Source organism: Zootoca vivipara, chromosome 6 (genome assembly GCF_963506605.1).
Source record: "Zootoca vivipara chromosome 6, rZooViv1.1, whole genome shotgun sequence".
NCBI classification, from domain to species: domain Eukaryota; kingdom Metazoa; phylum Chordata; class Lepidosauria; order Squamata; family Lacertidae; genus Zootoca; species Zootoca vivipara.
In genome coordinates this window covers 66,379,943-66,392,055 of record NC_083281.1, presented here as the reverse complement: position 1 = coordinate 66,392,055, position 12,113 = coordinate 66,379,943, and the positions used below count along the sequence as shown (strand labels likewise).

The 12,113-nt window shown below is 44.0% G+C and overlaps 1 protein-coding gene across 3 annotated transcripts in view; it reads left to right on the top strand.

Annotated features, from left to right (window-relative positions):
• Nucleotides 1-12,113, top strand: part of NKD1 (NKD inhibitor of WNT signaling pathway 1) — a 119,092-nt gene that overhangs the window by 96,519 nt on the left and 10,460 nt on the right. For 2 of the 3 annotated variants that reach the window (XM_035117054.2, XM_060276088.1), the window contains 2 exons: nucleotides 2,777-2,872; nucleotides 11,491-11,638. In XM_035117054.2, coding sequence (XP_034972945.1) covers nucleotides 2,777-2,872; nucleotides 11,491-11,638 — 244 coding nt within the window. The remainder of the gene's footprint in view (nucleotides 1-2,776; nucleotides 2,873-11,490; nucleotides 11,639-12,113) is intronic. The other variant, XM_060276089.1, reaches the window with a different exon arrangement.

Sequence of the window (12,113 nt, the reverse complement as noted above, 5' to 3'; positions counted from 1 at the left end):
GGTCAGTGGTTCGAATCCACGCAATGGGGTGAGATCCTGTTGCTCTGTCCCAGTTTCTGCCAACCTAACCGTATGAAAGCATACCAGTGCAAGTAGATAAATAGGTACTGCTGTGGTGGGAATATAAACAGCACTTCTGTGGCACTCGTCACGGTGTCCCGTCACGCCACGCCTGAAGTGGTTTAGTCCTGCTGCCACATGACCCGGAAAGTTGTCTGCAGACAAACTCTGGCTCCCTTGGCTTGAAGCAAGATGAGTGCCGCAATCCCATAGTCTCCTTTGACTGGACTTAACCGACAAGGGGTCCTTTACCTTTTTTACCTATCCTCCATGAAATTTCTCGGTCCTCTTTTAAAGCCATCCAAGTTGGTGGACATCACTGCCTCCTGTGGGATGGAGTTCCATAGTTTAACTGGGCACTGAATGAAGAAGTACTATATTTTGCCTGACCTGAACCTTCCAAAATTCAGTTTCCTAGGATGTCCACACGTTCCAGAATTATAGCAGAGGAACCTTTTCTCCTTTTTGCAATGCACAATTTTATAAATTTGCATTGTGTTATTTCTTACTTGCCTTCTCTCTAAACTAAAAAGTCTCAAATGCTGCAACCTTTCCTCATGGGGAGTTTCTCATCACTTGCTCTTGCTGCTATTTTCCTGGTCGTAAGTTATGGACGCAGAACCACATCCTCCATGAATTTGTCTAATGCACATCTAATTTGTTTAAGCTAGTTTGTCTGTTGAGGAGAAAAAAAAGTTGCACCCCTGATTCTTGCTGATTACAGGATCAGAACTAATTTTTAAGGAGCAACGTTCTGATAGAAAGCATTTGTTGGGTTTAAAAGCACTCTTTAAAAATTATTTGCTGTATGTCCCCCACCGCACCCCAATCCCAGCTGCAGTTGTTGGCATGCAAAAATCTAATTAGCTGCTGCAGAAAATATTCATTGTTTCCTATTGACAGTTTGCAGAGACTATGTTTGAATAACAACCTTGGTTTTAGAGGCTTTCGATTGGACCCTTAGTATGTAACCACCTTGCTGTGTGCTCTAATTGTCTTTTAACGTTTTCACCATAAGCCAGCTCTCATACGATTGTGTAAAGTAGCTGTGGTTGGCAAGAATTTTTCACCCCCCTTTATTAATTCCAAATTGGGTTCTACTTCAACAGATGTAATGCTTTAATGAGTTATAAGGGAGCGCCGGAATTAATACTACATTGAAAAATCTGTGTTGCGAAAGGGGTTTTTCTGAAATGGGTTTATGCCACGGGTCTATTTTCTATTAATGGTCATTTCTGTTTCAACTTTATCCTGCCTCATGCTGAGAGTGTCTCACTTTTCCTCCTTGAATTAAGGAGAGGTTTTTCTTCTCACTGTTCCCTCTCTCTCTTTTAAATTGGAGGGTCTCGCATTATATTTTCAGGCATTTTAGTAAGTAGCTTTCACATAGTTTCGTCGTCTTGCTCAATGAAACCAAAAAAATGTTTCAAATTCTCTGAGAGTCTTAGCCCAAGGGAAATAGACAAGGAGCGCTATTGAATGCCTTTCCTCTCCTGCTCAGCCGAATATACAGGAAATGGGGTCTCAATATTGTTACCATTAAGGTTGCTAACCAACTAGGGAGAGGGGATCACAACTGATCCATTGGGGCTTTTCCGCACCCCCATTCACCTGTGTGCCACTTTCCAGAATTTTTAAAAGAGCATGTTTCACCTAGCACTGAGCCAAATACCACCTTAGTTGCAGGTGGTGGAAATGGAAGGTCGGTTTTTCAGTTCAGGGGTGTGTGCACGGTCCACAGGTGGAAACAAAAGATGGGAAGAGGGGAGATTCAATTTGGGGAAAATCCATCCCCCTTAAGCCTCCCACCCAGTTTCAGGCGCCCCTTTTGCCCCACAGAAAATTCAAGCTGAAAGTTCAGGTCCTTGAGCTTTTGGCTCAGTGCAAGTTTCAACTGTTTAGCTCAGCCTTCCCCAACTTGGTGCCCTCTGAATAATGTGGGGCTGCAGTTCCCAGCAGCCCTGACCACCAGACTTGCCAGATGTGAGGCTGGTGGTATTTGTAGATCAACAAGATCTGGCGGACACCAACTTCAAGGTGAGGGGCCTTTTCACTGGTGGCACCTCCTTCAAAAGGCCTGCTGGACTCAACTTTTTCAGGCTTCTAGAAGGCTGAGCTTGTGTGCAAGGGGCATTTTGTGTATTGCTCTGAGTTTTTAATGCTGTTGCCAATTTCCGAACTTTGAATTGACTGGTGAAATGGTTCTCTGGAAAGAACCGCTAGCCACTGCTTCTGCGCAGTCAATGAGAGGAATGGTCTTCCTTACCAGATCCCAGGTGGTGATGGTAGAAGCAAGGGAACCTCAACCTGTATCACCCAAAGATGTGATTGCTGATGGGCTCTCCACCCTCGCTGACACTCATGTGCTTGCATGGCTGCTGATTGGCTAGCTACCATAAGTGTGTTTGTGTGGCTAGCCAATCAGCAGTCATACACATGCATGGCACTTACTTAGGAACTTCTTTTCTCCACCAACATCTCCTTGTTCTCTTGTTTTTATTGCTATGGTTGGACTGTTTCTATTATTCTTACAGGGAACTCGCTAGAGGGGCCAGGTTGTTGGGTGGGCATGGGGGAGAAATTAAAAACAAAAAACAGAAAAAACCCAACTGTTGTCTGAATTTATTTTTAAAATATATTTTAAAGAGGAAGTTAGCCTCCTCTGCAAATTGGACTTTTGCTTTAGGTAATCAGCTACTCTTTGCATGTTCCTTAGGAATTGCAATGTGATGTGTCCGTTGAGGAAGACAACAGGCAAGAGTGGACCTTCACGCTTTATGACTTCGACAACAATGGCAGAGTCACGCGTGAGGTGAGCGAAGTTTAGCTTCCTGACATCTGGGGTGCTTGCTAATAAGGGGAGCGGTTTGTGCCATACTGCTCTGGGGCAAGGATGCCTCTGGTACTAACTGGCTGAGCTAGTGTGATGTTGTGGTATGTTTGTGTTCTCAGGGGATTGGGTGTGTGCGTGTGTGAGAGAGAAAGCAGGGTATAAATGAAACTTTATACCACTTGAGATAAGGAAAGGCTTTCCTCGTCAGGGTACAGTATGTGTGTGAAGTGCTGGGAGATTGCCCAAGAAAACTGGTGGATGAAGAAACCCAGACAAAGTAGGAACTGAAAAGCCAGAACTGTAGAAGAACAAAATGCCTCGTTGAAGAAATGGATCTGGCCCCAGTTATACCTGCATTGCCTACTTCTAGACTTGATTGCTGCTGCACACTCTGCGTGGGGCTGCCCTTGAAAGGCAGCAGGATCAGTCTGAGAAAGGGCCTTCTCTCTGGTAGCCCCCAGGTTACGGAGCTCCATGCCCTGTGAGTTCCACTTGGCTCCTACATGTTTCAACACTACTTCCAGCTGGCCTACGGCCCAGTTCATTTTTAGCCTGCCCTTCTCTTGTTCTCCTTTGCTTATTTGGGCTGGCTTATTGCTATTTTATTTTTAAATTTTAATTCTAGTTGACCGTTTAAGGTGGTATAATAGTACCTAAAATGTGTAGTGCAGTTGGGGCCCTTAGCAGCAGGCTTGCTTCACCCATTGCTGTAAATCCATGTCTGGTTGCTGAATGCGTGCGCTGGGCCCATGAGGAAAGTGTTATGCTTTCAAGGGCTCTGTGGCTTTACGTGATCTCTGCCAGGCCATTTGTATATGTTCAGTCGTTGCTTGATTTCGCAGCCACGCCTCTACGTGAAGCAGCTTTGAAATCTCCTGCTTTTCGAATACCCTGCGCTATTTTGTTTTGATGCCGGGGATTAGCCATTTAAAAACAAAGGCGTTTTAAAGGGGCTTGTTTTTGAAGGGATAAAAATCTCAAACAAATGATACTTTAAACGGAGTGTCAAAACAAACCCTTGCAAACATATGCTCCTTTTGGCTCCCCTCCTGCCTTTATAGCTGAGCTATTGAAATAGCAAGGGCCCCTTTTGAAATTATTTCCAGGGAGATTAACGACATCAGTCAACCATATTTATAGGTATGGAACAGAGGTCCAGGCTGCCATCTCTGTCAAATCCCAGGCTGCCCACCATCAGATTTAATTGCAAAGCAGCAAAATATAGCTGGTGCCTTTCCATAAGTCATATGAAGACAGCGTAGGGTGTCTTGGGGCATGCAAGCCCCTCAGGAAACTTATGCACAGATCAGGCCTGTGCAACTCTTTTCATCCCCATCCGGGAGCCACCTACCAGTTTTGGGTAGGGCCAAAAGTGGGCAAAGCAATGAAAGTAGATTTTGCTTTTGTACATTAGACTAGTTTCTGCACACACTCCTCTGTCCTTCATTTCCCACCCCTGGCACAGACTGTAGAACTGTGTTGGAAAACACTGCTTCTCCTTGGATTTTGGTGTTCCAAATTACAAAGTGTGACGGTGGAAATCTTCTTTTTTCCAGAATTTTGCATTAGAGCGTCAGGCATGCTCACATTGCCACAGCTCTTAATTCCGTCATGCCTTCTCCCCACTTTGCTTTAGCCTGATACATAAGCCGACAAAATTTGGTTGGTATCTGTCAGTCTCGGGAGACCATGGAAGAGTGCAGCGCCTGCTTTGGCTATAGAGACCAATTTGGGAAAGTCGTGTTTCATTCTAGCTGGGGCAGATGAAGACATCTGGTTGTGCTGCTGCAGACACACCATGGCGTTTTGCTCCTCCCAGTGGATAACAACATTTCCTAGCCTGTGATGATGATGATGATGATGATGATGATGATGATAGTAAAATATAATGCAGCCTGTGTTTCCATGCTGAACATGCAGAACAAAGGTTTCTAACCTCTTGGCAGCCTAGTAAAAACAAGCAGAAAGAGACTTCTGCCAAGCAAACTAGAGAAGGAGGGGACATATTACTTCATGGGCATAGCAGCTACACCTGGTGGGTGTGGCAGCTGCCCATGTTGAAATGGGGCTGGCCCAATTGGCCTTGCGCTCCCCTGTGTTCTTTTAATGAGTTAGGCATTCTGGACTGTTGATTGCCACTCTTTCTTTAGAGCCTTGGGGGTGGGGGTGGGGAGGCTCTTTGCGTATCCAAATCACTGACTGGAACATAAGACAGAGTACAAGTTATGCATGGGGCAAAATTTCATCTGTACTCTCAAATGACCAAAAAATCCTAAAGGGAAAGTGTGTGCGCTCCCCGCCTCCTCTGCTTTTAACCCAAGCGCTTGCTTTTGTAATAACAAATTCTCCATGAAAAGTACGCAAATCTCCATCTTAGAAGGAAACTCTTTGGAGATCGGCAGTCCTCTGTTTAAGATCCTTCTAAACGTAATGCTGCTTTGATGGTTTTCTTGAGATACCTCTTTTGTGGTGTTTTGGGTCTCTCTCCCGCCCCCCCTTCATTTTTTTTCTTTTTCACTTCCAAGTTCAGATCTTCAGGCTTCTTTTGAAATGATTGTGGCGTGTACTTGGGAGCATAATTAATGTGATGGCAAATTATAAAATTAGCATCCAGCCGCTGCACTTGAAACAGTGTCATTAATGTCCAGGGTGAGAAGACTGAGAAGAAGGGGAAAATGCCATTTATGGTCTTTTTGGCGTGAGAGGGAGATAACTTTCCACACTGTAATGTGGATATAACTACAAAACTTGGCTAATATTACTTCCCAGCATTCCTTGTGCCATGCAGAAATGAACTCGTTATATATCACGAGAGGCTTTTAGGGAGCTTGTCAGCTGCCTTGTAATTAGCTTCATATGGTTGTTAATAATTGGACTTCAGACTTGGAATAGAGCATACAGAGTTTGCCAGCCTTGAGGCTTCAGCTTACCAGGTCTCTCTCTCTCTCTCTCTCTCTCTCTCTCTCTCTCTCTCTCTCTCTCTCTCTCTCTCTCTCTCTCTCTCTCTCTCTCTCTCTCTTCCCTTCCGTCTTTTCCTATCTCACATCCCCTCACTGCTTTCTTCCTGATCTACTTTAGGCCTGGTTCCAATATTTGCCGAAGGTGGGGTTGTTATTGATTTGAGCCTAACGTTTTTACGCTAACCACCATTCCACACTGGGTCTTTTAAACCAGATTCTGTTAGGGCTGGAAGAGCCTGTCAATCTTGGTTTCTCTAATTTTTGTGTTTGTGGTTGCTGGAGTGTCAGACTGGGACCTGGGAGACCAGGGTTAACTGTGTGACTTTGGGGCATTACCTGCCCCTCAGCGTAACCAACCTCACAGAGTTGTGGGGATTAAATGAGAGGGAGAACCACGTGCACCAGCTTGAGCTCCTTGGAGAAAAAGGTGGGATATACATGCAATGAATACAATACAATAAATAAACAGGTTTCTCCTTTTTTCAGTTTTAGCTTCTTTTATTGGAGAAGATCCGCACAAAACTTTGTACACATTTGTGCATTTCTCCTAATATGTACACGATTTATCTTAAAAGAATGCATTTCAGGGTGCTATTTCTATGGATTTTAAAATATGTTTGCTGGAGGTACTACTACTGGTACACTGGCACAGAACGATTGCCTAAGACTGCAATCCTGTATGCACTTACTTGGGAGTGTGTCCCATTGAAGTCAATAGGACATGCTTCTGAGTACGTAGAATTGCTTTGTAAGAAAAATACATTTACTCTCAGCCCAATCTTAAAACTGTTTAATAATCATCACAATTTATTATTTATACCCCATCCATCTGGCTAGGCTTCCCCAGCCACTCTGGGCTGCTTCCAGCAGAATATAAAAACATAATAAAATGACAAGACCTCCTGATATAGGGCTGCCTTCAGATGTCTTCTAAAAGTTGTGTAGTTCTTAATCTCCTTGACATCTGATGGGAGGGCATTCCGTTACTTAGAAGTAAGCCTCACTGAGTTCATTAGGACTTCCATCCAGGTAAATAAGGATAAGATTGTAGACCTAATGGTCTTGAGTAGCTTTTTTGGGCTAAGCAAGGTTGGCAGGATTTCTAAGCTACCTCTGACCTTGGTGTGAAAATTACATGAGTGTAACGTAATTATTATATGTGTTGCAAGATTAAGGAAATCCTTGTAAACATTGTGCAGTTAGGTCAGAGAGCGGTTTTCTCCATAAAATATAATGAGGTGAAAAATGCACAGCAGTTAATGCGTTCTCACCTTGAAACTAGGCTGAAGCATTTGTGAATCTAATTATGGTCAGAGAACTGCACACAACATCTTTACAATGGGCCACTCCTAACAAATGTACCTCCTTATGCATTACGGTGTGTGTGTGTGTGGAACAGCAGACCATAGTCTACCCCATCTACCACCAGTGTGAGTATTTCATGTGTTTCTACAGGACTTATGTGTTGAAAGAAAACACCTCACATGCATAAACCCAGATTTATTAGATCCATAGAAAACAAAATTAGATCCATAGGCATTGAGCTGGAGCCCCTGTATAATTCAAGTGAGCAATATATCTTCCACAATGTCCAAATCAGATTAAAGGATGTTGAAAGACAAAACATTGTGGCAGCTGCAAATAGAGTTTGCCCCCCCATTTTCTATGATTTAAATATCTTAGATAATAGGGTCAACTATATTACAAAGCTAATAATCCCAGCCCAACGTAGGGCATTTATGCTAGCCCGACTGAATGTCTTTCCCTTGGCATTTGTCAGGGGTAGATATCAGAACATTCCCAGAGACAAGAGATACTGTAGATGTTCTCTGAATGTGCCGGATCCTGTAGAGCATATTCTCTTTCATTGTCCACTCCACAGCATGCTGCGTGAACGTGTGTTGTCCCCCCTTCTGGGTGCTCTGACACTGCAGCATGGTGGAAATGTTGGATTCTGCCTGTCTGACATTGACCGTAAGGTGAATGCGGGAGTAGCTGAGTTTTTGCCTCTTTGTATGCATTTTAAATACTTTTGTATGTGATTCTTTTTCTTGCGATTCTATTTGTAAAATGCCTAATAAAGGTTTGATAGTATAGTATATAAACCCAGATTTTGCGACCGAGACATCAAATTTAGGTGGAATCCTGGTTTTGTGGTTCAGCATGTTGGTTTTTAATATGATTATGGTGAACACATTGGATGGCTTTGGAAAAGAATTGGACAAGTTCATGGAGGATAGGGCTATCTATCAGTGGCCACCAGGCATGATGGATATACAATGCCACCACAGTTGAAGGCAGTGATGCTGGAAACTGGAAGGGAAAGGACTCTTGTACTTGGGTCCTGCTTGCAGGCTTCCCACAGGCATCTGGGTGGCCCCTGTGAGAACAGAATGCTGGACTAAGTTGGCCACTGGCCTGATCTGATCCAGCAGGCATTTCTTATGTTCTTAACAGGGCAGCAGTGCAATCCTATTCCACCCCACCACCCAGGATGTCAGGGGGTGGGCTTACAGGGAACAGCCACCCCTCATCAACTCCAGTTCTTCGAACGGCTCTGACATCAGTGGAGGGGCAGGAGACAGGAAGGAGGAAATGAGCGGAGTGGGGCAGGGCTCAGGCAGCATCCAGGAACACTGCCTACAGCCCGTGATACCAGCAAGGGAGGAGGGGCCAGCAGAGGTTTCTAGCGGGGAAACATCAGAGGGGCGTCCTTTCAAATTCACCCCAGAACTGAGGCGATCAGCAGCTCGCAAACGCAGAGGGCAGAGATTTGGGGTCCCCAAACTACTCTGCTGGGGGAGGAGCTGAAAAGCGCCATTGCGAGAATCTGATGATACTGAGTAGACATGTTTTCATGAAGCTCTTGCACTGTAAATAATATCCACAATAAAAGTCTTAAAGACAAGATGGTTTGGAGTGTCGTTGCTCGAGGGTAGCCAGCAACACACCTATGACACATGACTGTACATAATAATTTGGCCAGTGAAAGCCAAATTCACACATTCAGTCCGTGTCAAGGATGGGTAACCCTTAAGTTGCTGGACTCCAATGCCTATCAGCTTCAGTCAGCATGGCTGATGGTCAGGAATGATGGGAGTTATAGTTCAACAACACCTGGAGGGCCATAAGCCACCCATCCTTGATGTAGATCTTCAGCCTAGTGAGGAGTTTTTCTCCCTTTTCAGTAGTCTTTCAGTTTACTAATGGGTTGCTCAGGGATGTGGAACCAATTATCCAGTTGTTGGACTCTTGGTTCCCATCTGTCCCAGCCAGCATGGCCAGTTGTTTGGAAACAAGTCAGACTGTTGGTCCATGATAGTCTACTATTGCCCACACTGACTTGGAGTGGCATTTCAGTCAGGGGGAATTGCCTGCCCTACCAGGAGCTACTTAAGATTGAACCTGAAACCTTCTGCATGCAAGGCAGTTGCTGTACCACTGAGGTATCCCCATTCTACAGAGAACTTCACTTTCGTAGCAGGTTACATGATGAGTGTATGTGTGTCTTGGAGGTACAGAAGGCCAGGCAAGAACTCAATGACACAATCAGAATGCTGGACAACTGTTGATTGAGTTGGACCTTCCAGCAGTGGAGACTACCTATGGCTGAAGAGCAGCAAAGTAATTTGCAGCCATCCAAACCTTCTCAGCTTAGTCATGTGTGAAGTGCTGAACTTTTTGACCTGATGTGTTAGAAAACAGATTGGGGTTTCAAAGAGAGGTGTGTTGCCCGTGTGTGCTGTCACTGTTCCTCAAGGAAATTCCTTGTAAGCACTGTAGTGGGTTTGCCTCTTATCTGTGGAGCCTTGTTTCTAGAGGTGCTGGGTTTGTTAATGGAGTTTCTGATAGGTGAGAATGCTCAGGTGGCCATCTGTCTCCTACCAAACAGCTTTGGCATTTTGGATAAGTTGTCAAAAGGATGGATCTAAGCTGCCAGAAGATTTTGAATGATATTGCTTGCTTGTGTGTGTACGTGTGAGCAGAGACATAACTCACCCAGTGTGTTCAGAGATGAGACTGAAGGAAGAGTTCTGTGGGGTAGATGGACATGAGCATACTATATATTAAGTTAGAATCAGTGTATATATGGAGTCATTCTGTTAACTTCAGTTATAACTCACAGTAGAGATTGAACCTTTTTGGCTTTTAATTAACCTGCCTTTCTGGGCTCGAAGGCTCAAGGTCTTATCTCCTTTAAGCCATTTGCTCTGGTGAGTCAATGCCTTCTGGCATGTCATGCAAAAAAAAGTACCTAAACTACTACAGGCAAAGCAATGGACAGCTAGAATGTTACCATTCTTTCCTAAAACTTGTCAGATTCTCTTGGGAAAATAAACGCACACATTTTGGGGAGCTCATTCAGATGTAACATTTAGTACTCATGGAATTCCCTTCTATAACAATACCTCGAATAAAAGGTAGTGCAATGGATTGATACAGGCACCTCATCAAGGGATGAATCTCTGAGTGGCAACTAGATCCTTGTTGAATGTCGTTGGCAGGATCATTCCTGAAAAAGTTAAGAGGATATCTTGTTGTTACATACCTTTTCCATTTCTTTGAGCTCATGTGATTATTTATTTACTTCCTGCATCTGCACGCTGCCTTCTTGCCAGCGCACTTTTATGTACATGATGGTTTTAAAATATTTGCTTGGGGTTTAACAGACTTGACAGAAACTAAGAAGGGAAGGGGAGTGATTGAAAAATAAGGAAGTTCAAGAACTGTAACAGCTGCATGGTTTGGGGAAGAGAGGATTAGCCAGGTGGTAGTTCCCTCCTGTCTTAGTTGCCACTGGTGAATGTCTCACCTCTCTCATTCTACTGCACTCAGAGGAAAGGCTGCGAATGGAGGTAGCTGTTCAAAGCTGAGCCAATAGATTGTTCCCTGCTGCCTTGCCCCTTCCTCAGATTGAGCCAGATGGAATGGCTGACCATGGAGGGAGTTCAGAGAGGGAGGAGCCAAGATATTATTGTTACCTCGCAAGCCTATGGAGTCTCACTTGCAGTCTCACTTCTTCCTCTGATAAAACCAGATGGGTTTTTGGTTTTTAATTGGCATGGATGTTGCTTCAGGGTCAGCATGTGAAAGTCTGACTTTGCACTGAAGCAAGCTCTCAACTGGCAGGCCCTCCAATACTTGCACAAAGTAGGATATCTCATTTGCTCCAAGTACCTGGAATTAGTCCAGGGACACAGAAGAGACACAAAGAACTGATAAGTGAATGGATATGGTTGGTGTCAATGAGGAGGCAAGCTGATATTTGTGTCATTAATACAGTTCATTAATTGAAGAGCCATCGTGTAAGTTAAAACAGTTTGGACATAACTTTTGCTAACTATAACAAAAAGAAACCCCCAAATTGCTCAATAACAGCATTTGAAACAGACATCTTACGCACGTAATTGTCAAAACTGGTCGTCGTCTTCTTTCCTAGACACTCTGCCATTGAATGAGCTGCTGTGATGTTACAGAATGTAAACACATTGCTGTGGAATTGTCAATAGTAACAAGAGAAAATTTATGTGAATGAAGTAAGAGGCGATTTTCTCTTAATGGGGAAAAAGCACCTCATTCTTTATTTCTGTTCTTAACAGATTTGTCTCCCTCTGCTTGTTTCATCCTTGATTCTAGGACATCACCAGCTTGCTTCATACCATCTATGAAGTAGTTGATGCTTCAGTAAACCACTCTCCCAGCTCCAGTAAAACCTTGCGGGTGAAGCTCACCGTAGCTCCAGATGGGAGTCAGAAGAAGAAAAGTATCTTACTGAACCATGCTGGTAGGAGTTTGATTCTGAATTTCCAATAACATATTTGAAAACTCTTTCCGCAGACGCATATAAAACTGACTTACCAAGTTGGTTGTCTGTCCATTTAACCCAGTTTTGCCATCTCTGATGGGCAGCTTTTCATACCACCTACTGCCTGATCCTTTTAACTGGAGAATCTTTTTTTGGATCCTGATCCCCAATCTCCTTTAAATCTCTTTTATCCTTTGACCCCCAAACATTTCTCCCCCTCCACATAACACACAACTAGAGAATGCTTCTGTGGATGCTGGATCTTCCACTCCCTCCAAGTGTGGTCGTGGAGGAGATGATGTTCCCCTGCTCAGTTTATTTCAATGGCAGATGGCCCCCATTTGTTAAGCCATGTAAGAATGTCAATAATAAGAGAGAAATGGCAAGACGTAGCACTCTTGGTGAGGGGAGATGTTTGTTGTTTGCTCATTCTGAAAACAATGTTTAAAATAAT